General features: G+C 41.3%; 1 protein-coding gene across 4 annotated transcripts in view; it reads right to left on the reverse strand.

Annotated features, from left to right (window-relative positions):
• The window catches only part of CACNA1C (calcium voltage-gated channel subunit alpha1 C), a 491226-nt gene that overhangs the window by 91468 nt on the left and 374323 nt on the right, over positions 1-25435 (reverse strand). For all 4 annotated transcript variants that reach the window (XM_086467242.1, XM_086467225.1, XM_086467239.1 and 1 more), the window contains 8 exons: positions 16895-16921; positions 13629-13789; positions 12601-12826; positions 6421-6628; positions 5474-5594; positions 3432-3546; positions 2000-2120; positions 1803-1872 (listed from right to left, as the gene is read on the reverse strand). In XM_086467242.1, coding sequence (XP_086323368.1) covers positions 1803-1872; positions 2000-2120; positions 3432-3546; positions 5474-5594; positions 6421-6628; positions 12601-12826; positions 13629-13789; positions 16895-16921 — 1049 coding nt within the window. The remainder of the gene's footprint in view (positions 1-1802; positions 1873-1999; positions 2121-3431; positions 3547-5473; positions 5595-6420; positions 6629-12600; positions 12827-13628; positions 13790-16894; positions 16922-25435) is intronic.

Genomic DNA, 25435 nt, shown 5'->3' on the forward strand with positions numbered 1-25435 from the left:
TTTCTGGCAGATGTATTTCTGATCTGTTCTTAGCAACATTCAGTGATGCTGGGCTTTCACAACCATCTTCACAATCTTTTCCAGCCCCACCACTGAAAATTCTCCCCTGGTCTAAATCTTAAATCTGTTTCTTCATAATCGAGATAATTCCCCTCCTACCCGTAACAGGCTTTTATGCATTTGAAGATGTTTCTCCTGCCTTTCCTAGCTCAAATGACCACAGTGCTTTCAATCTTATTTCTTGGTTCCTATTAGCATCGTTTTCGCCATGCTCTTCTACACTTCTTCCGATTGAGCCCTGCTTCTCCTAAGCAGAGCACTCAAAATGAGATATAATATCCCAGCTGAGATCTTATCAGTGGTGAACAGAATAAAACAATTGCTTTGCTCTCTTTAGCTTTCACTGGCCGGGTAGAAGAAACCCATAACTGGACTAAAGGATCATGTTTTCATTATTTATAAATCTCACTACTTGCTTGCCTTTTGAAAGACAGCAAAATGTTGTTGGCACCTGTTGAGCTTGTGATCACAAGATTCACATTCTTTTTTCAAGGACTGTTACCTAACTAGCTGTCACCTAAGATCCTTTATTTGTGAGCTGTTAACTCCTGTCTAGGTGTAAAGCCTGGCACTTTCAATTTTATTTAGACCATTTATCCAGTTCCTCAAGAGCTCTTTGAATTCTAATGCTGTCCTCCAGCATGCTTCCTGTCCTTCCTAGCTTCAGGTCATCTGCAAATGTAATAAGCCTATTATTTCTTCTGTCATTCAGGTCATTAACAATGAACTGAACTGAACTTGGGACAGGCCCTTGGGTTGTAGAACCTCAATTGGGTCATCACTACTTTCCACATAAAGGGTCTGACCAATTTCTCTCTCAATCATTTAGACTATGTTTTTCTAGTTGGCTTATGAGAATGTTTTAAGAGACAATCAGAAGCCTTAGCATAGCTAAAGAATAACATCTACTTCTTTTCTTCAGTCCACAAGTCCTGTCAGCCCCTTTTAGAAGAAAATAAGGGTGGTTTGATGTGTTTTGTTCTTGGCAAATTTATGTTGGCTACTAGTCATCTCCTTATCTTGCAGTCATATAGCTTTTTTAATCATTTGTTCCAGCACTTTTCCAAGAATGGAAGTTGAACTGACTAGCTTATAATTCCTCTGCTCCAACCCCACCCTCCATTCAGTATCTCTTGAAGAAAAACTGCTTGAAGTTCTGAGATTTCTTCAACCAATCTTTCAGGTATCTAAGGATGAAGTTAATTACGTCCAACTGACTTGAAAATTAGCCTAACTAATGCTCTAGCCTGTTTTTTACCAATTCTAGACAAAGATCTTATGTCTTTAGAATTATGTTAAAGTCACACTGTCTTTTTTTAATTAGAAAAAAAGTGCAAAAAGGCATTCAGCACTTTGCCTTTTATGAGTATCTGTTGTGAGTCTCCCCTGACCACTGAGTACCAAAAAATAGATTATAAAAAAAAGTCATATGTGTATTTTCACATACAGAGATTTGTGTATGATTTGATTTGGTTCTCTGTAAAGCTCTGTATTTCCAAATATGAGTATGTATATTTCCAAATACAGAGCTTTACAGAGAACCAAATCAAATATGACTAATCAGTATAGGGTCTGCAAAGGACCAAATCCACACCTGTGCAAACACGGGCCAGCACATCATCCTGTCCTGTCATAAAAGCATAACATGTTCAGCGTACCTGTTACCACAATTTGGCTTTATGTGCATTAGCAACTGGAGCTTCTCTTTGTCAAATCAAGAATAAGAGGAAGAAGATATATACCTGGCGCTTCTGTTGTGGGATATGGGCTCTTTTCTTCATTTTCATTGGGCTGATAATCATCCACGTTGATCTGACATAAATGGAAGGAGAAGCAGCAAAGCCTTTATCAGACAAGGCAGAGGGTTTTCTTTCCCTCAGAAGCCCAAGCTGTTCATGCCATCACTGCACAGACAGCGCTGGCTGGCAGCAGACCTTACCTTGGTAGCAGGCGGGGATTCTCCATCAGCAGTGATCGACTTCAGCTCAATTTTCTCCTCCTTTGTCTCCTCCTCCACAGCTGTTTTTTCTATCTCCTGTTTCTTTTCGGGACTGGCAGTTCTAACAGTTTTACAAGATAAAAAGCAAAGAGTTACAAAGGTGAAAAGCTGTTTCCCTTTCAGGAACTTCACGTAGTACAGCACACACCATGAGAACGATCAGCTGGCTGGCACTCCATTCTGAGCCCAGCTTACACGCCAGTGGCTCCACCATGTTTTCATCTGCAGGCAAAGGCAGAGGCTCTGCTCTAATTCTATATAGTGTCCTTTTATTTTATAGCTTTTACATGGCGTGTGTTTGTGCGTAGATGGGTGCGCATGTGCCTGTGTAGGAAGTATGTGCCTGTGTGTTTGTGCACATGCATATTCTGGGCCTCTCAGTAGAGACCTGTTTGTTCATCCAATGACAAAGGCATGAACCATTTTCAACCCTTATCTTGTGGACTTCCACTAGGTTGCCTACAAAATTTTGCCCCTCACTGCACTCTCAGAGCCAGGGAAAAAATCTTTACCCTGAGGGTGACAGAGCACTGGAACAGGCTGCCCAGAGAGGTTGTGGAGTCTCCTTCCCTAGAGATATCCAGAACCCACCTGGATGCAGTCCTGTGCGACCTGCTGTAGGCGAACCTGCTTTAGCAGAGGTGTTGGACTAGATGATCTCCAGAGGTCCCTTCCAACCCCTGCCATTCTGTGATTCTGTGAAACCTGCTGACTAGCATGCAGGATGAAGCAGAAAGATCTGCACAAGACATCCCCTCCAATTAGCCTGGATGACAGTGAATAGAAATAACGAGTATGGAGAGACTTCCTCACTGTTGTCAGCTGGGAATGACAGGGAAGATCTACATCCAGCTCATCCCTCCTAAGAGTCTGTAGAAACATTAAAAGAACTGGCAAGAGAAGAACAGCATGTGGCATAAAAAGACAAGGAAGCTGCTGAATCTTGTTGTGGGAATGACAGCCTGAAAACATGCCCTGTGGTCCAAAGCAATCAGAAGGAAACAGGGAGATTCAAAGAGAATTGTAACATTGACACCATTTCATGCCCATTCTCTGCTGATGCCCTGAAAGATCATCAGTCACCCAAACTTCCTTTCCTCTGCTCACATTATTGCAACTGTGGGGACTCCCAGCTCATGACACCTTCTTTAGTTTGATTTTTTTTACGTAAAAAATGATATATACACAATTCCATATATAATTACATTAATAACATATATATAATCTATACATACCCACAGAGAAGTTATACATATATATTACATATACAAACATACTTTCTTGCACACATATATTTGTGCATAATGTGTGTAATTATACCTACAGGAATGCATTCATATGAATGCAGATAGGTGTATGCAAATTGATTTACCTAGCTAGCTTTTTCCTTTCTTTTTCCTCTTCCTCCTCTTTCTGTGCAGATGTTAAACTCTCAGCATCAGCAAGGTTGTCCACAGCAATGGCCAAAAATACATTCAGCAGGATATCTGTGTGCTACTTAAAGAAAATGGGCTTCGAAAACTGCAGAACAACATTACACCAAAGGTTTCTCAATTGAAAATTTTTAGCAACCCGTCATCAGATCTCTTGGATTTTCCAAACTTCCATTTCACACAAATGTTCAGGATGTGCATATCCAGCATGCACAAACCTACACCTTCCATCCAAATGGCTAACACACTCTGTGGGGTTTCCAAAATTTCACAGCAGAATGAGTGATATAAAACATCTAAGTCCAGGCTTACAGTTCAGTTTCTGATTTCCTAAAAGAGTTTTGCATTGTGCAATAAATCCCACTGAAGATAAGCGGAACGTGGATGCTTTGCATCTTTGAGAGCTTAGATCACTTTTATTAAAACACTCTTATATTCAAGAGCCTTATACCATAAGGAAACTGGGCTTTCAGTTTTGGCCTATGTACTTGAGTTGAACAACCTCATTATAGGTTTTCCCACAGACATGAGTGGAGTTTATGGACAGCAAGCATAGCACTCTTAATTAGCACTTCTGAGGCAACCAAAAAGAAATTCATTTAGTCTGGACGTTGAAACGTTGAGCTGACAACTCTGCCATCTCCTAGCAGAGAGACCATGCATGGCTAGTCATGCCCACGTTGCTGAAGGGCAAGGAACCACAACTGTTTTCTTGTTTTCTCAATCAGCGTTCAGATCTCATGTTACAAATCTGAACATCAGCTTCTTTTATATATTTCTTGAGAGTGGGTCTTATTACACCATGATAACTTTTAAGTAAACCCCAGTTCAAGGTTTAGACTGGAAATACAGCCACCCCACTCCCTAGGCTCCAAGGTCTAATGGCTCCAAAGTCACATTTTCCTCTGCTGTTCACAAGGAGATCCAAACTGCAGCTTTTTTAAGCTGTCAGGCAGACTGCCTACCTCGACCTCCAGATAAGTGGAATTGCACCATCTTACTTTGAAGAGAGGGCATGCAGGTCAACTGAAATGTCAAATAACAGGGTTTGAGAGATCTGAATTATGAGGAAAGGCCAGAAGAGCTGGGCTGAGACTACAAGGTGACTTTATAGAAGAATCAGTATAAAAAGAAATGTCACCTCTGACACAAGAGGGCCATTTATTAGGGAAGCAGAAACTAAACATGAACAAATCTGGAGCAAACTGAGATATGGAACAGAACTATAGCTGTATGTTATATGCAAATTCCTGTGAAAAGACACTCACAGCCTAGTCATGCAACATGCTTTGTACCTCCTGGGATATGTACAGTGCCCTCACTTCACCTTCAAGCCGGAGAGAACTGAAGTTACTTACACCAGCACAGGCTTGAAGATAACAGAGCACATGATTTTCTGTTTGAAGAACACACAGATTGCAGTAACTGAAATGAAACACGGTTCCTCTTAATTTATACATGAATTAATACATGATCTCACATAAATCAATTATGTCAAACATATGTTATTCCTATTACAGCGTTTGTATATAGCATATTGTAGATTATACATATTTTTATTCCACATAAGGCTTGGATGAAAGCACACGGAATATATTACTGAAAAGGCAATTAAAGCAAAAATATGGTGTAAGTACAGTAGGTACACACAGAGATTAGTTTCTGGAGAAGGCAGGAAACAAAAACCTATGAGAGAATTAAGGGCAATGAAAAATAAAACCACTAAACATGTAAAGATACTAAATAAAATCTAGTATGTGCAACTGGCACCTAGCTGGCTCTTACAACTATTTGTAGGCCTTAGCACTAACTGAAATTAAACAAACTTGTTTAACTTTTGACAGTGCAAAACCAAAATTCAGACCTAGGGAAAAGGTAAAAATGTAAGCTATGAAATTCATAATTTTCTAACGTAAGAAAGTAGTAAAGGGTGGCTTTAAATTCAGCCCCGCTTGGAGAAAAGAGTAGCATCAAAGGATACAGTTTCCACAGATGAAGAGGATGATGAAGTAAATACAGACCAACATTCCTGGAAAAGAGGGGCCGCCATAAGCCATGATCCCATCATACATCACCGAATTCCAGTCCTCCCCAGTCAGGATCTAAATGACACATTCCCACCAATAAGGGATACAGTGTTAGACCACACAGAGAATTTGAAAACCCCAACAACACAAAGATATCTACTATCCTAGAGAACACCCCCTCCCCCAGGATGGTTGGACATTCTAGCTGTGTCCATCTAGAAAATGAAACCCAAACAGAACAAGGAGAATGCAAAGAGGGCCTGTGCTTAAAGTGTAAAAAAACCCCAGATGTCCCTTTGAGGATGATGGCTGAAGCCAAATGGTTCTCCCAGAGAACTCTGTTCGCTTCCCCACCTCTCCCAGGCATTTCCCTCCCACGTCTGCTTTTTTCAGACAAGCTGCACAACCTATAGCACTGAAGAAAGCTCTCAGCGCTGCCCTCTCTGCCACTTGGCTTCACCTTGCACATGAAATCATGATCCTGATGCTCTTGGTTGATCACTCCCAAAACTGCAGTCAGCTTAAAGGCCATTTGATTACTTCTCTGGCACTGTGAGCAGATATGTGTTCACCAGTACTGTGGGAGCAGGGAGGACAGCTACAAACTTGAGTTTGGCACGCAGGTGCTGTCCTGGGACATGGAAATGGCCATTCACCTGTTCTACCCTGCTAAGACTTGGTGGCCTTGCTACTACACACAGGGGCTTTAGCTTTGGTTCCCCACTTTGGGAGGGAATACTCCTGTGCTGGCAGCACAGCGTGGCATCTTGCTCCTGAAGCTGTTAGCCTGATGTTCAGTCTTGGGGACTGTCAGGCTGCAGGGGAAGGATGCAGCACTTGCTCTGTCTTGCCCCATGTGAACACAATGTGTTGGCCCCTTTGGGACCCCTCTTGCCCTTACCTGAAACACAGTGAGGAGGGACTGGGGGAAGTTGTCAAATGTACTCCTCCTGGTCTGCATCTCATCAAAGTTAAACTTGCCCCCAAAGAGCTGCATCCCCAGGAGTGAGAAGATGATAATGAAGAGGAAGAGAAGCAGCAAGAGGGAGGCAATGGAGCGGACTGAATTCAGGAGCGAAGCCACAAGGTTACTCAGGGAGTTCCAGTATCTGGGAGAGAAAACAGGGGCAGTTAAAATTCCTTCAATCCAAGACAGCTGCTCACGGACTGCACAGGATATTGGTTCAGGCTGCCTTCTGCCTATAAGCAGGCATTTCCAAACACCCTGTTAAGCCGTGAATCATTGATGTGCTTTCCTAAGATAATGAGACCTACTGCAGCTAATGAGTAATTTTACTACCACACGTGTACATACACAATTCCCTCCACCCCCCACCCCATACGCACACCCAGAAGATTATTGCAGCACTCTCCATCTAAGGCTCTGCAAATCTTATATCAATATACTGTGATTAGTTCTTGCTGCTTCAGTGAGTTACATTCTAACCAACCTCATTACAACACTCACAGATGTTATGGCAGCCAGAATACCTCACTCCAGAGAATGGCCTGTAATAACTAGCAAGAGCAGATGGGGAAACAGTTTGGATGCAAATACAAACTTGTCCAAAATCTGGTGTGTGTGAGTATGTACTTGGGCTCACAGATAGAGGTTGCTAAGCTTTCTGGGATTGAGAGGAATGAGAAAGATATTAAAAGTCCTTTTACGTGGACCCTAAAAGAGACTCCAGATCTACATCCATAAAGTCCAGAGTATCTTTTGCTTTTGGAAGGGCACACCATCACTGCTTTTTTGGGTATCAAACCCACTATACTTCCTCAAACAGGCTGAAGAACATTTTCTAATGGCTTCATTCAAAAGAGAGGATGGCTAAGAACTGTTCTCCCAGAGTATTCAAGCTTGTGCCCAGATCAGACTGATATATGACGCAGTGAAGGATCTTCTTGCCCTTGTGGTCCCATGTTAGGGTTCAAAGACATGCCAGCAGCATGCTCTGCTGCAACATGTTAGTTTGCTTGCATGCTTTGCCAGCCTGCAGAGTAGCCATGTGTTGGAAAATGGCTTTAGAAAAAATTGCTAAAGAATCCACCACATCATCCATGAAGCGACTTCCACTTCGGTCTTGCATCTGCTCAACCACTCCTAGCTTACGACTTAGCTGGTCGTGACCATTTTTATGCAGTTTTGATTCTGACAGAGCTTTCAGAATGGGGCGAAGATTACCTGTCATCTTCCAATCACCTCATTTTGAATGCTCATTACTAGCAAGCTTCAACAGCTTTCACAGGTTAGCAAGCCAGTAATATTAGCCTGTGATCTCTAAGTCTTCCTTCTAGCACAATCTCTTGTGGCCTACCACCATACTTTCAGATTCCACCATGGCCAATGACCTCCACTCCCTTCTCCCAAAGCCCGTAACACTGAACCTTTCTTTCCTTAGAGGACTCTGAATTTCTAGCCGTATTTTCCTCGGAGACAAAAGTTCCGCTTGAGAAGGACAGCAGACATGTCTAGTACTCTCGCTCCTTTGAGGAAGCCTGATCCTTCAACATACATTTTTTTCTCTGGAGGTAGTGTAGTCATTAGAGACAAGGGTTCTTAAAATCCCAGTTAAATTAATATTTTTAAAATGTCAGTGTAAAAAGAAGACTGTTCTTGTCCCATGGAATTCAGGAATGTTTGAGCAGCCCAATCACTTTATGAAGGTTAGCAATCTGGTCTGCAGAGGGACTCCACCATGTCCTCTGAAGTTCAGCAACTGGTTCATCTCCAAGGGCTAAGCTTCAAAGAGAACTATGATGTCTTCCCTCCAGCCCAGCTTCAACACTTCAGAGAAAACTAGAATACTTTAAAGTTTAACTGCAATTAAAAAGATGAGCGATGAAAGACTACAGAGCAAAGGTAAGGGCATGGAAGCTGTGGGCTCAGTGCCACCAAATATCCTCACTGAAGATGCAAAGTAACAGCTCGTTGTATTTGCGTTTATGCTTACAGCTCACATACTTTCACACTTTGGGAGGAAGGGGAAGTGACACAGGAAAAGGAAGTGACACAGGAAAATTCAGTTCTGATGAAACTCAACTGTCTTTAGCATCCTTAAACCAGAAATTTTTGGGGTGCAGAATATCTCTCCGAGTCCTCCAATGTCATCCAGGACACACATCTTCTAGGTCTTTCTAGCAATACCCTTAAGAGGCATTCAGTAAAGCTGTTACACATCTGAATAGCCTCAGTGACTCACTTTAAGCTTAAATGCCTTGCTATCTCAGAGGACAACTGCACAGACTTTTATCAGCTCTGCATTTCTTACAAATGGCTTAATACCTGAGATCAGTTTCTATGTAACCATCAAACTTAAAGCAATTAACTGAGATGTCCTGCTGATAAGATTAGTGCTGTTTTATCTGTGTACTGAGTGCTAGCTAGAAATACAGCACCATTAGAAAAGTAAACAAACCAATCAGGGGGAAAAAAAAAGAGAAAAAGGAAAAAGGAAAGGATAAGGAAGGCTTGACTTGACTAGGATGTGAAAACAACAATTGTCTTATCTTAGTGCCCTAGAAGCCTGACCTGAGGTTACAATCTGTCACATTAGATGGCTGCAGAACTAACATGAACACCCCCTCAAAGTGAGATCTGGGCTTACTCAATGAAACACAAGGCCTTTAAGTCAGAAATAGTTGAAGCCCAGACAAAGAAAAAGTCTTTCACTACTTCATCCTTTTTGGTTAATACACTATAAAGAAAAAACAGTTGAAACAAATCTCATGGCACTGCTGGATGGAATCAGAGGTTTTGGACCAGGCAGCATATAATGGGAGGTACGAGGGAAAGCACTGCTGCTGCCTCAGACTTATAGGGAAATGATCATGCATCTTAACATCTCCCGCTTGCAGATCTCAGACCCTTGAGGATGCCAGTGAAAGAAGCACTGCAAAACCGCAGTGAGTAGGACACGACTATGATCCCTGTTTCAAAAAGGAGGAATGATGCAGAGAAGTTAAATGGTTTGTTCAACATCTCATAAAAAAATCAATGCAGAATTGGATTAGAACTTAATGTGTTCTTTTATTCTCTTCCTTTTCCTCTCCATTGCCTTCCACTACATCTTTATGATACTGGCAATCACAGATGCAGAGCTTAAAACAGCAGCAACAGCTGGCAGTCTCATTGTAGGAAAGCTTCCCACACTGTTCATCCAGTATAAAACCCTTTCAAAGCAGGTACAATAAAAAGGTGCCATGTCTCTCCTCCCTATAGTTAACAGTGACATATCTAGTGGTGGGGTTAGGTATAAAATGCTGAATTTCATTCAGTATGCTGTTGCAAATAAATTGATTTATTTTTTTAAGTATAAAGGACTAAATATAGGGATTTATAAAGTAGTAAAGGACCATTTATTAAGAGAAAAGAATTTGTCTTCTCATAGCAAAAGGGAGATTTTCTGCACAGCCCTATAAAATTAGAGAGAATAAACCAAACAGATTATATTGTCTGGTTGTCTAATGTACAAGACTAAATGTTTCTGAAGAGTATTTATAATTTTGGGAGAAACGTTTGCTTTTGAAATTCTAAATGTGGTTTCTAAAATGATACATTGTTCATTTAATGATGTCTTTATTTGTTTCTATTATATTAGGGAGCTCTATTTGTGTTTTCCCTAGAAGTGTGTCATCTTGAAGTAGCCAGAATTTGTTTGTGCTTGATGTTTACCATGGAAAATCCATAGAAATACATAAAAATTAGGCTACCTACCGATATACTCTTACAAGTGTAATTTTCCTGCTTTGTGCCTTTTTAATGCACTATTTCCATTTCCACTGTATGTCCCCATGTCACTGCTCATGAATATACATATTTGACATAAAACATCACACTATCATCCCTCCTACGCTTTCCAGCTTTCTAGGATGTATCTTTCTGTATTATCACTGCACTCAGGTGGTGCATTCCACCAGTATTGATAATATTGTCAGTAAATCATTATTGTATTTAGATCTGAGTGAATAATGGAAACATTTGTATTTTACTGGAGAACATCAGAGGTAAAAGTTTTGTTTTAATACCAGAATACTCTCTCCTGCAGTAAGACACGAGTGGGCCTAAAATACTGCTTTGGAGGCTTGTGCTAGGGCCTTCCACATGAGGGTGAACTTCACCCACGGAGGGGAAAAATCATGAAGAAAATTATGAATAATTAAAAAACACATATAAATCTGAGACTACTGCAACCTACTTGCCAATATTTTAGGAACAGGAAAGAAGGCAAAATCCAATTAATACGTTATTCATTATGAGTTATTCCTCAGCTCTGTTCTTTACACACAGACCCATGTACAGTGGGAGATATATTCCAGGTAACTTAACACCACCAGGTAAATATATCCATTTGCTTCCGTGCAAAGTCATATTTTAGTTTTGCTGCAAAATGAAGGTAAATATAACTAGTCCAACTGCTGGTTGATTCCAACACTACATCTCTGCCAGAAGGTTTAGGAATATTTGAGTACTCCAATAGCTCATGCTTCCTAAAGTATTAATGATACTCTCTCAGCATTTGCCTTTCTATTAAAGAATTCTCTTAGCTAGATTATGTATTTTGTGTAGGAGTGGAGAAATGTCTTGAAAAAACAATGACCTCTCCAGGATGCTATGTTGAAGCTTATGCTTTTATAGCTATTGGTATGTTGCCCTGGGTGTATCTGATTACTCAATGCCTGAAACAGCTACTGGTTTCCTCAGAAACCAGGCCTGGGACTCAGTGATGATAGCTTTCAGACCCAAAGATCCAGGAAAAACAGTCACCAGCCCAGAGATCCCCACTATTTCTGAAGGGCAAAGATTACTTTCTTGCTGCAAACTGTTGCTAGCTGGAACACTTTTCTCTATTCTATGATCAGAAGTCTGAACAGACCACCTTTCTTTCTTTTTTGGCCTCTCTCTCTGAGACTGTAAACTGATTTTCTGTCTCTGCCATCTGACCCTGAAAACTATCCACCCTGCCAGAGAGCTGAGACTCAGAAGGTTTAAGCGTAAATCTTGTATGATGCACAAGTCCAAGTCTGTTGTTTTTTCTGCCTCTCAGCTCTGCCATCTTGACTATCTTCCAATTTTGGTCTTGTTTTTCTTGTGCACTAGGTTTTTTTATCTCAAATTTGTCAGAAATTTCCTTTAGGGGAGTTTAGAGCAATTCTAGGGATATTTTCATAGCTGAACTTGCAGAAAATGCACTTGTTCACCACGTCAGGCAAGCTTTTTGTAAGGTGCTGACTTGTGCCCACATGGGAAAAGGCAAACCCTGTGCTGCTTTGGGTGAGCACTTGGATAGATTTTTTCCAAGAGCTCCCATCTGAGTAAGTTGGGAGCTGATCTCTCCTACAACCTACCCTCAAGCTGAAAAACTCCTGTCAAACCAAGCTAGTGTTTTGGAGGCACCTGACTGCAAGAAGTGGCAACTGTTTAATAGACACCACAGTGCCTTTATGCAGAGGGAGAGAAGAAAGAAGGAAAAGGAAAAAGAGGGGACACTGGAGTCTGGAAAAGTCTGTGTTTTTTGTAAAGCTGCTGCTCCGTTCTGGACTCTTCTGAAGCAGAAGGCCTGGCAATATCCTTTGCTCATAGCTGCTAGTGTTGACACTATTTCCTACAGGCCACTGTTGAGTCTTTTGGAGCTAGCATGGGCTCCTCAATCAAACACTGTTCTGGCTCAAAGCAGTCTTTCAGGCTCCTTTCTGTCACCATAAAGCAAACTAAAAGGTCACAAGACTATCTGCTGATTTGCTTTCACTTTGTCTTTTGTAGAGAACCACAAAAGCCCAAGATCAGCTCACATGAAATCCTTCCAGATTTCAGTTTAACAATCTGGATGGTATCAAGTGGCTTCAGCCTCCTATGCCAGACTCCTTGCCAATCCTTACCACTCACATCAGGGATATCCAGTCTGTACAGCCCTTCCCATCCTGCTGCAGACTTCAGAAGGTAAGGACTGTCAACCTAGCACTCTCACTACCTCATTAGTGGTAAAAAAAGTGAAAAAATAGGGATGTGAGTGACTTGTACCTATATATTTTGTGCATTGAGCAGTAGTCCTCCTTCATTCCCAAAGAAACACAAAAGTACCTTGTGATTTTAAATATTCTTAGGAGTCGAACACATCTCAACACCGAAATGCCCAGTGGTGACATGATCTTTGTCTCAACCAGAATTGTTTCCAGGATTCCTCCACACACAATGAAACAGTCAAAGCGGTTGAAGAGGGACACAAAATAGGCCTGGAGACCAAGGCTGTACATCTTCAGCAGCATCTCTGCCGTGAAAAGAGCTAGCAGCACCTTATTGGCAGTGTCTCATGAAAAACAAACAGAAACAGATTAATAAAACTTAGTCAAAAGATCATCACAGCTAACCATTGGCCCTTGCCTATAAGAAAACCCTTCTGGGATCAAGCAGAAAGGTTAACTTCATATAAGCTTGGGTCAAAGAATGGACTTCAAAAGCGTAGACATCTCATTCACAGAAATGTTTTACAAAGATGCTTACAAAGATTCTTATGTATTGCACATACAGCTGTGATGTATTACACAACCACACAACCTCCATGGCAGGGACATGCCTTCCTGTGCGCAACCTCCCATCACACTTGTCATCTGCAGATGAGAGTGGGAATAGAAGAGCTGCTGTGCTACCTACTGTTGCTTAATTAAGCCTTTCAGCTGCTCTCACCTCCAGTGAGGATTCAACTGTTCTGCAGACAGAAGATCTTTACAAATCACTGTTCCTCACTTCCCTGATAACTAGAATTTATCATAAATGCCATTTCAGGGAAAACCTTAGAGAACCTGTGGGTCCTTATAGCTATCCATAAATGGGAAATCCACTTGCTGCAAATACATATTTAGCATTACCTCCTGATTTCACCGACACCCAGTGGAACACTGCTTTGGCTGGAAATGAGTACCTTATGTTTTCCCTGAAACATCTCCCATTGTAGGCAGATATTTTGTAGTACTTAATATCCTCCACAGACAGAGGACCATTTGGAGCTGTGTATGCTCCTTTTATATTGTGTGGTCTAATGCATTGGCTCCTCCCTCAGCCCCCTTTTTTAATGCTGACCATGATAAACAGAATCATCAGTCTCTCCTCACCTTGGACCTCTGTAAGCCAGTCTGGCTGGTTGTAGTGTTCAGAGGCAATAGTAAGGGTGTTGAGAAACACAAGGAAGATCACCAACCAGTAGAAAACATTGGACTTGACAGCGGCACGGCACTTTCTTCTGCAGAATCGATTCCATCGGCGCCAGTAGCGACTTGAAAAATTGGAAAGGAAAAAGTTCTTTTCAGATAGGGATCCTTAGGCTATTGCAAATCTCTGACGAGAGCCTCCAGTTTTGATTTACTGTTCAAGAGTGGTAGAGAATATCTTTAAAGTTCACCCTGAGAAATGTTTTCTCATTCTCATCTGAGTTGACAGTGATCATCCTTCCTTTAGCTGTAGGAATAAAGTTAGTCCTAAGCCAATTTGAAACATTTAGAGGTGAATAAACCTCTTCAAGCAATGTCTTAATCTGATTAAGACATCCATCACAGATACCCTGAGAGGTTTTTTTAGCCCAGTTCCTACAAAAATAATTATTATTCTTGTATTTAATGCTTGTGGCCTGCAATAGGACCTTGCCCAGACTCAGTATAGTCAATGAAAATGGCCACTATATGCCATGAACCTTTGGCTTAAGGCCTTGGAGAAATGAGATCAAATAAAATCCATGGAATATTTCTGACATTCAGCAATGTTCAGGAGTAACCCCAATATGAGGGCTAACTCTGAACAGAAAGATAAAACCTGGGGGACCTCAGCATCTCACCTTCATGCCTGGAACTAAGGATACCATTTGCTAATCAACAGACCTTTTAAAGTTTGCCTTCCATGAACATATCCCCTTGTGTCACTGATTTCTGAGGGTAATTACTAACCACAGAAGATATTTAAAGCTAATTACACACCTCCTACTCTTCAGAACTTAACTTGCATAGCAACCAGTTTCCAGGCAACACTTGCCACTGTATAATAAATCTAATAGTTTTATATAGATATTGTATACATATATGTGTGTGTGTGTGTGTGCATAGAATCACAGAATGGTTTGGGTGGGAAGGGACCTTAAAGAACATTCAGTTCCAGCCCCTCTGCCATGGGCAGGGACACCTTCCACCAGACCAGGTTGCTCAAAGCCCCATCCAACCTGGCCTTGGACACTGCCAGGGAGGGGTCAGCTGCAGCTTCTCTGGGCAACCTGTGCCAGTGTCTCACCGCCCTCACAGTAAAGAACTTCTTCCTCATATCTAATTTAAATCTCCCCTCTTTGAGTTTGCAACCATTACCCCTCATCCTATCACCACACTCCCTCATCGAGAGTCCCTCCCCACCTTCCCTGCAGGCCCCCTTTAAGCACTGGAATGCCACTATAAGGTCTCCCCGGAGCCTTCTCTTCTCCAGGCTGAACAACCACAACTCTCTCAGCCTGTCCTTGTAGGCGAGGTGCTCCAGCCCCCTGATCATCTTCGTGGCCTCCTCTGGACCTGCTGGAGTAGGTCCATGTCTTGCTTACACTGGGGGCCCCAGAGCTGAACACAGTACTCTAAAGAGATGCACATTTACACAACATTACAGGAAGAGAGAACTCTCCTTGCCTAGTCTTCTCTTATGTATTATTTCCAGTGATAAACTATGGCCATGCTTGAGGTCAGAGTTCAGCATCAGCTTTGGGCCCCTCTCCGCAAAAGGACCTTGAGGTGCTGGAGAGGGTACAGGGGCGGGCTACCAAGCTAGTAAATGGTTTGGAGCATGTCTCGTATGAGAAGTGGCTGAGGGATCTGGGGCTGTTTAGTCTGGAGAAGAGAAGGCTGAGGGGAGACTTTATCGCTCTCTACAACTACCTGAAAGGAAGCTGTAGTGAGGTGGGGGTCGGTCTGTTCTCCCTGGTAACAAGCGATAGAATGAGGGGAAACAGCCTTAAGCTGCACCAGGGGAGGTTCAGGCTGGATTTTAGGAAGAATTTCTTTACTGAAAGGGTTGTCAGGCATTGGAACAGCCTGCCCAGGGAGGTGGTAGAGTCACCATCCCTGGAGGTGTTTAAGAGTTAGGTAGGTGTTGTAGTTAGGGACATGGTTTAGTGGTGTTGGTAGATCTAGGACAAAGGTTGGACTCGATGGCCTTGAAGGTCTCTTCCAACCGAAACTGTTCTATGATTCTGTGGTTCTATCTATATCAACCAAAGGCAGGCAATGTGAACATAGCACACTGGCCAAAAATTTTGCAACAACATTTTAACAGGTAATCATGTTTTAGCTATGCAATTTATAAAGGCACCCAGTCTAGCTAGCGTAAACATTTAATAAGGGTTGTGTGTTTCGCAGTGGATTTGGGACAACAAATGATCTTCCCAGCTTTCAAAATGGGTACAACACTTAGACATTCATGTTGTCATTAAATTATCAGCAGTCCCACTCACTTTTGGGTGCACTTGTGCACAAACGTGCATGCACATGACCATGTGATCATACAAGTGTTTTTTTGTGCTTACATCTATATACAAATAAATCCACGAATTGTAGGAATGTGATCATGCATGAAACTCATTGCACAGGGATGCATATAGACAGTATGAATGCATATGTGCATTCCTGAATTGACATTACTGTTCATTATTTAGGTAAGCTGAAGGACAGAGTTGCTCACTTGTTCCAGTTATTCTGAAAATTCATTTAGTTTTTTATGAAATTGACTCTGAATTCAGAGTTACAGAGGCAGCTGGTCTCCTAGTGAAGGGGTAGAAATGAACAGGGACTTCAACAGTCAAGTTCCATGAGTTCAGTCAGCCCTTCCAATGGAAACCCACAGATGACCACCTGGGGACTGCTTCACATTTTTGAAAGCTTTAAGTCAACAGAAAAACAAATACCACCAGAAAAACTTCACGCGTCCCATGGTCAAAGGGAGAATTTCACAAGTGAGGTGCAACCCTCATCAATTGAAAAATTTACAATCAAGCAAAGAAGAGTAGTGCAAAAAAGTGTAGGAAAGAGAACCTTGAGCTGACAGGGTTGATGTTGATGGATGTAGTACAATTATGTGGTTGAACTTTTTTTTCTTCTGCTTTTATATTTTATGCCTTGAGATATGTAGGTAGCACTCAGATAGGTACTTCTGAGTGAAATACTGTCAGTAGTCCCTGTGCCTTATTTCAGTATGAAACTAAGAAAAAAGATCTTGATTTTTGGTAGATGACTGACTAAAATCTGACAAGTTTGGCAGAATCACCACCGTGTCCTACAGATGCAGAAGTAAACCATGTCACAAAGTAATGACCAAAACCAGTGGAAAGGAGGAAAAGCAAAAAGTCGGGTTTACTTACCTGAACTTTGATTTTGAGATCCGATGCCTGAAAGATAAGAGTTGCCATTAAAGTCTCACAAGCTGTCCCATACCTCCCAGGCTTTTATGAAAACAGCAACAGAAAGAAACAAAGTTAAGCTCAATTAATTTTTAAATGGATGCTGTTTTCCTCTTGAATCCCTTGTAAGTGAGTGTAGGCACTGGGCATGGCTACAATTCCCTGGTATACAAATCTTGTTTTTTGGTGGGAAACATGAAGCCATCATGCCATGATGGAATTCTACCACCTGCAGACAACAGTGAACTAGCTTTTCTCTTGGGTAAAAGGCTGGCCTAATGCTAGGGGCACTCTACATCTGCTACCAAATTTGTTTTCCAAGTATGACTCTTCTTTTTTAGTCACTAGGTTTTTTTCTTCTATTAAAATATGTATGACTTTATATAGACAGACTTGTTGCTTTCACACATCACCTGTCACTTCAGGATATATAAGCACATTATGAAACCATGGGGAAAATAATGCTTTCTTTTTTTTTCAAGCAATTGAAGGAAAAACTGTGTGTGGCAGATATTTTCAAACTTAGATACTAACACTTATTTGTCTTCCTTATCAATGTAAATTGGTTTGAATTCAAGAGGATCTGAACAATAACAGATTCTGTTGCTATAAAGGAAATTTTGGGAATTAAGCATTCCTGAAAATTTGGCCATGTTCCAACTATATAGGTGTTTAAATATCTAATTCCGTGCGCTTGGATTTATTCAGCTAAATCATCTCATTAGCCTTTTATAAGAAGTCATAGGCAAAGCTAGAGATAGACCCCAATTCTCTAACCACTATCTTGCTCTGCTTGACACAAGTCCTATAAGGCCTTTGAACTCTTTGGCTGTCTTTTGGTACATACATAATGGTGCACAGAGAGAAATAAAGGCATGTGGATGCAATGACACACGAGTCAGAGGTGATTTAGGAAGCTGCAAAATCCACTACCAATAACAGAAGAAATGAGAATCTGAGGAGTGATTATGAACAAGATATTTCTGCTGGGTTGAAGAATTTCTTAAGGTTCCCTCTATGATAGGAAAGTGATTCATTGTTGACAACAGTCAGCAAAGGCCTTACTGTACTGGCTTAAAAATGGATTCACTGTTAGTAGATATGGGACAAAGTAATTCTCAAAGCATCTAACACTGCTTTCTGTAGCAGTCTTAAACATGGTCATGTCCCTGTTTGAGGGCATCAGTCGCTGACAAGTAATCAGTGATGGGTCAGTTTCCTTATGTGGAAGAGATTTAGTGATGGGAACATTTCACCAGCAGATGGTCCAAGCCAAAAAAAAAAAGCCTTTGCACTGAATACATCATTCCTGCTGTGTCACAGGCAGCTTGTCTAGGCCACATACTAGGCAGCAGTGTGGTTACAGACACACGCAAGAACTCTTTTGATAAAGAAGAAATAATGCACTGGCTGAACAGAATGCTAAATTGTGCTGCAGAGACAAAATGAGGATGATGAGCGAAGCACCTACAAAGCACATCCTTAATGTTAAAGCTATCCCAACCTCTTACTAAGAGTTCTTGCTTGATAAGCGCTACCTACAGCCTGTAATGGATCAGATTTACATGCCACAGGAAAGAAGGCTCAGAGAAAGATGGGAAAGAAAAGGAAGAAAAAATTGCAATGAAGTAGAAAGCTGGGCACTGAAAAGGAGATGGCAAGGACTTTCACAGGAAAAGGTTGGGGCGGGAGGGGAGAAAAAGAGAGCAAGAGAGATGTTATGGGGAACCTGCCTGGTGGAAGGTGAAGGACAGGGAGTGTGAAGTCCTCTGGTGACCTCTCTGGCTAATGGTTTCCCAGGGAGCTGTGTGGCATTTAAGGAATCTTTTATTTATTTAAGCAAAAGAGACATGGCAGGTGTAGTACTCATCATGCATGTGATAATTATATCTTTGGAGCATTATGAGCAGCAGCCAAGTGCATTCAGAGCTCCCACAGGTTAGGTACAGTTCCCCCCCCCCCTTCCCTGTTTTGCCTTACTGCTATGGCAGAAGGCTTTATCACATGTGGGTGTGCTATATATATAGAACAGGACAAGGAAGGAGGAAGAGATTTATATTTAGAGGCAGAATCCAAGAGTGAAATGAAATTTTGGAAACACAAACTGTACAATTACTGATTCTGAAAACATTATGCTCAAATCTGAAACACATTTTTCAAATGACCCTTATGATCAAGAATCTTTCATCTTTCATCTTTCAGAACCAGGGTTAACTACAACATATAAAAAATGCTTTATGATTTTATATTTTTTATTACGTTACTAGGGGCTATCAAATAAGTCTGGATTTTGGGCCTTGACATGGCCTCTTTGTGACACTCCAAACTGGCACTTGCCAGGAGTTCATGGTGGACCAGATTCTCTGATGAGTTTAAATATGGATCTCTGGCATTCCTGGTATCCTGGGAGCTTTATGCCATTGGGAGAAAGAGAGTGTCCTCATTTGTGTCCAGCTCTGGAACGTCTTGAGAAACTATTGTTTAAAATCATGGTATAGGATGCTATATGAAAACCATTTCAGATCACTACTGAGTGTTTTTATCATAGGAATCATGTAACTCAGATTATCTTTTAGAAAGACGAACACAAAAATCAGATCTCTATTCTTTGACTAACTATATTTTAAATTCTCTAAAACTCTTCTAACCTTACATAGTTATGTACCACATACAGATAAGACAGTGAAATTTAAAGATTTTTATTAATATAAACTCAGAATAATCAGCATAATTCAAATGTAGTGAGATATCCCACATTCTGAGACATAAAGTCTTCATTTCTCTGTTCATGGGGGACACCAGAGAAGAGAAATTATGCACTTGTGAAGGATTTGACACTCTTGTATAACATGGATTGAGGACTTTTTGTAACTGTACACACAAAAACAATTCTGGAAAATCTTGTAGGTCTCCAAGCATGACACAAAGGCCATGTTACTGTTGCTTTCTGAGTGTAGAAATGACTAAACATGACCATGAATTTACCTGGCATGCTGGTCAGAACTACTTTTACACTACATGATCCCACCTATAGGCAACTAGCTTCATGAGGACTTAAAGAAGCCCTTAGATACTAGCAAAAGCTCTCAGAAATGCAGTAACACAGAAATTTACTTACTATGCCTCTAGGTTATACACAATTTTGGGGAACATCCAAAGAGCTGCACTGTGCATATCTTACAGATTTTAGAACTTTGAGAACACAGTCTTGGTGTGATACTGATTCTGTTTTGGTGGAATATGTTACACTCATGGAGTTACTGTTCAAGTGACATAACTTTTTTCCCTCTTTCTATTCCTGCTGATAACATTTCCTGTCTTCTAGTCAGGATGCTGGCATACCTGAAGAGAAGATGCCCACCCTAGAGTCCTTTTTCCACATATTACTGGGACAAGACCATAGAGTGACGTGACATTTTCCAGAATGTATGCTGCATACCTGATAATCTCTCAGCCTGAGAAAGTGTTAAGGCTAAGTTCTACCCTCAGCTATGCCTCTGCAATTCACACTGAAGTAATGGGCCTTCATCCTTCTGTCTGCTCTCCTCTGTACAATGCAATTAACGTGTACAGATACATGCAATGACCATTTCTCATTTTTGACCATTAACTAAAAGCTTCCAGCAAAATGGAACAGATGACTGAACCTGGAGAACTTGTGTTCTGATGTGGACTGAGATCCTCCTGCTGAGGCAATCACTGAATTTCAGCAGAGTATATGCAGCAATGTCTCTTCTCTTTTTTTTTTTTTTTTTTTTCTACATCTTGCCCTTCTTGCAGAAGCACTGGAGAGCACGTTGACCTGACAGGAGTGATGCTGGTTTTAACAGAGAGGTGGTTGTTGGCCAGCAGTGGTAAGAATCTACAGAACATCCTTAAGAAAACTGGATTTGTCTAGCTTAAAAAAAAAAAAATTGAGCTGGTTTACTATTCAACAGGCTTTCTTACAGGCGGGGAAAATAGGCCAGCACTTCAGCATTTAGTGAATAATCTTGCTCTCCCTATGGCAAGTCACAGGCAAGGCCTGTCACAGAATCTGAAGTAGGAAGATAATTCCTCCTCCACAAGGGCATGCTATTGTCCTTTAGACACATATCTAGAGCTGATTGTGAATATCAAAAGCACCTTGCTCATAATAAATTGGGGAGCAGTAGCTGAGGTTGACACATAAGGGTCGATCCTGTGTGTTTTCCTGCTCAAGTCAGCAGTGGTTTCAGAGCTGTTGGCAGACTTTTCTTACCGCTGCTCCTGATGCGATGGGGACTTTGGTCCTCACAGAAGGAGGCTATCTTCTCACTAGGTGAAAACCAGCAGTGACTATAGCAAACCTGCAAACAATCTGACTCTTTTACATTTACTGCAGGCTTCTACACTGATGATTGTAAAAATGGCACAAGAATTACTTTCTTAGCCAGAAAAGCACCAAGGGAAAATCACTGATGGTTCAGCTGCCAGGGAAAGCCTCCATTGTTCATAATATTTTCAGGATACACCGTTTTCAGTTGGAAAGCCAGTGTAGGTTGTTCATTTATTTTATCCTGTTTTACTGTTTTAACCCTCTTCAGTGGAAAAGCAATTGAACTGTCCCCCAAATGTATGGAAATCCTGGCCAAGGTGAAAATGCCAAGTGGCTTATTGTTTCAGTGAAAGCAGATAATTTTAAGCTTTCTTTCCCTTTGAACTCAAGTGCTTCACTTCTCTATTGAGGCTCCATGGAACATTAGTTTCCACAAAGGTCTTTTTTTTTTAGCTAATACATATGTATAAAAGCAAGCTCTATTGTGGCACTCCAGAGCTGTATGGTTGTATTAGAAAATTAACGTTCTGGTTGTATTGGAAGATTATATATGCTGACAACCCGCACAGAACAGATTACTACTGATTATGAGCAATAGCCTGTCCTCAGGAATCTAAGTCCTGCACAGCAGTAACCATAGAGGTTCAGGGAAATTACCTGCTATTAGGAAGTCCTGGGTATAAGTCTATCCTGTAAATAGAAACCTGTTGCTCCCAGCTCTGGGTTTATCCCACTGATGCTTGCTGCAGAGGAAACACATTTCTTGTGCCCGGAGGCAACAGGTTATAAAAGCTGTGACGCATCAGAAGTAAGGTAAGTTCCACTTCCAAATGTTGTCCTTGAGGATAAAAGCTGTTCTGTTTCTACTGCAGAGCAGATGTCAGTGCAATACAAGGCAATACCATGACAGGAATGATATACTATGGAAGTTGTGGGATGCTTTTCAACGTCCTGTGGAAGCTTACAAGACCTTTTTCAAATTCAGATGGCTGATGAAGCTAACATCCATCTTAGGAAGGGAACTACTCCCTGCCACAGCTCTCCTGATGGCAGCAGAATTACACCAGGAATGAATATGAATGAGGTTTTTTTTTGTTTTAGTTCTAAGAAACTGCATTTACACAATAAGCAAAGAGAGATTAGATGTTAGATTCCTCCTGAAACTCCTTCTGCTGGTTTGAAGACTGGCATTGCTCCAGACAGCACAGCTGATGAAGGCAGTTTCTATAGTATGGATACTATAGAAATAAAAGCTTCTTTGAGACAATTCATCAGTAGGAGATAGCTTGTGTTTCAGAGGTACTCTCCTGATCTCACATAGCATATGTCTCTGTAGAGCTGAGAAAGGCTGTCAGGGAAGATCTCCTTTTCCAAAAGGCACGCTTGAGCCTGGCTTCTCAAGCAGATCTTTCTGTCATTCACAGACCCTGCCTTTCAAAGCTCTAGAGCTTTTTATAAAACAGAAAGAACAGCCAGTAATTCTATGTTATCTTCAATAAAATTGCTTTATCTTTCAGTTTCCTAGGTATTTTTTTTGTTTTATCCTGAGCACATTCTGATGGCAAGCTCAGCCTGTAACCACAGTGGTGGTGCTGGGCTGGTTAAATGCCTTAGCAGCCTGATGCCACTAAAGAAATAAGTATATTACCTTTGACTTGAAATCTCCCTGTTACTTCAGGCATGTCTGGTTGCAGCTTTCCCAGTGCAGTCTCTGCCTTCTGGGAAAAAATGTTTATAGCAAGGCAATGGGGACTCATGGGCACTAGGTGATTTGAGCACGCTGGTAAAAATGAAGACTCACCTGCAACAGATGAAACTCAACAATTGAACAAAAACCCCTGTCTAGCTATTTCAACTGTAAAAACAAAATTCAGAGGGCAGATAACTGCTCAAAAGTCCGGGCCTAATCTTCAACCAGAGTAAATCAGGATGGTGTGACTATAATTATTAATGTTTACTCCAAGTCACTAGTACTACATGAGGAACTTAACTGAAAAACTCAATTGACTTCCCACATGAATTCTCCCTATTCTGGAACACTGGGCCAAATTCTGATTCTCTTAGTCAGATTCCAATAAAAGAAAATATTCAAATAAATTCTTGCTTACATTTTATATGTGCCAGCAGCAATATTGGCCTATGGGTGGTATAAATGAGCACTCAGCGAGAAGAGGACTTAATACTTCTTGAAACAAGGAAAGTTGGTTTCTCTCTCTGCCTGAGTGTGTGATGCAGTAACAAAACAAACCAGAAAGGATTCCAAGCCTTGGAATCAAAGGCAGATCTGAATTTACCCGTAACTAAGGAATTTGCAGATCCACAAGTTTGAAACAAACATTTTACAAAAGCAGAAAGCATTGGCAAAATTTATATCTCATTCCAGAATTTCAAATACAATGACACAGTCATTCATTTTCCTGGATGAAGGAGCCTATCCATCTCCTAGAGATGAAAAGCAATCTGAGCAAGGCCTTGAGGATCGTAACTGCCCTTGGGTAAGGGGTAAAAAAACCCTTCTCAATAACAGACTTCCATTTCCCTACTATACATCACCCATTTTCAAATGCAGTGGAAAGTAGCAAGGAAAATGTTTATCTCCCTGAATCTTACATGTCCTGCTCTGGTGAAACTTAGGGCCCTGTTTTAACGTTTATGACATGGGAAGAAGAAATGAAGCTCTGTTTTCCTGTGATTTTCCTATGTCTTCTTCCCTAAAATGTATTTGATGTAGCCATTCCTTTTCCTAATGCCAGGAGTAAAGTGATCATGGTGCTAGACCACAGTACTGCCATTCTCCAGGGGGCACATTGGGCTATTTTAAGTAAACTCCATTCTAAGCCATGATTACTTTTAGAGTTGGGTTTAACTTCAGCTCTCCTGGCCACGTTCCAGCTAAGATAATTATGCTCTGCTTGCCAAAATTCCGCATGTGTTTTCAGTGCAAAACAAGCTACCCCTCACACATCTCCTTATATGCTTGTGCCCTTTGTTTTTAAACACCTGTCACATTTCACCCTGAAGGTGGCTGAACTCTGATGCTGTGAAAACAATCCCTGCATTCACAGTTCTTAAAGTGCTTTAGGAACGTTTGGCATTAAGGACATTAAATGAATGCGAGCTGTAATATTAGAAATATATGCAACTTTATAGTAACAGTTGCCATTGTTGTTGGCACTGTGTAGCACCAGGGGACCCATTATGTTGGGAACCATAACTGCAGAACAGAGATGGTTCTCCAAATTGGATCCAGCTGGAAGAAGTGGTCACATATCCAGTGGCAGCTTCCTGTAATGCAACAAGAGCACAAGCAGCTTGGCGGGATGCTAAAGGAAGGGCTACAACTGCCCCAGTGCCATGAATAGATCTAGCCTGGTTTCTTCAGAAAAGAGTTCATAATCTAAACTAAAAGACTCAGCAGGTAGGCAACAGCAGGCAGGTGAAGGAAAGCTATTACAAAAAATTTCTCCTGGGATTTGTAAGTTGCCGGGCCGGCTGACACTTAAAGGAAAGCAGATTGAATTTACAACATATTCCACATATCATATCTTGTAATGAAGGTAAGATTTCCTCCTCTTCAGTTCGTAGAGGAGAGGGCCAAGGGTGTGTGTGGGAGATGTAATCAAGGTTTACAAAGTCACGGAAGTGATAGATAAGCTGAATGTGGAACTGTTGATCACCAAATCTCACAGTATTAGAAGGAAAGGATGTTGACTGAAAGTAGATCAGCTTAAAACAGATATGAGGAAGTACTTGTCTACACAGCAGGTAATGAACTTCTGAAACTTCTTGCCACAGGAGATTGTGAGGGCAGAGAGCCTTAGTGGGTTCAGATAAATCCATGGACAACAGGTCCATAATCAGCCACTAAAGGCAAAAAGCAGAGTGTGCCCTCTCACATCGCTAATCCAATAAGCATGAATTTGGGAGCAGTAAAGGGAACTGGAAAGTAGGAAATGGCCAGGCTTGCACACTTGCCTTCCTCTCAGGACCTCAACACTGGGCCAGCTGGACCATAGATCTGACAAAACAGAGCATTTCTTATGTACTTATAATGAGCATTTGACCAATACTGAAGGGCCCAATGTATGCCCAAAGACAGGACAGAGCCTCAAAATACTCCAGCATGGTACAATCTATAGCACTGATACGCTCAGCCCATTTTCCAAAGAAATTTGAAGAGACTAACATATTTCCCTACAGCATAA

Source organism: Leptosomus discolor, chromosome 1 (genome assembly GCF_034619465.1).
Source record: "Leptosomus discolor isolate bLepDis1 chromosome 1, bLepDis1.hap2, whole genome shotgun sequence".
Taxonomy (NCBI): Eukaryota; Metazoa; Chordata; class Aves; order Leptosomiformes; family Leptosomidae; genus Leptosomus; species Leptosomus discolor.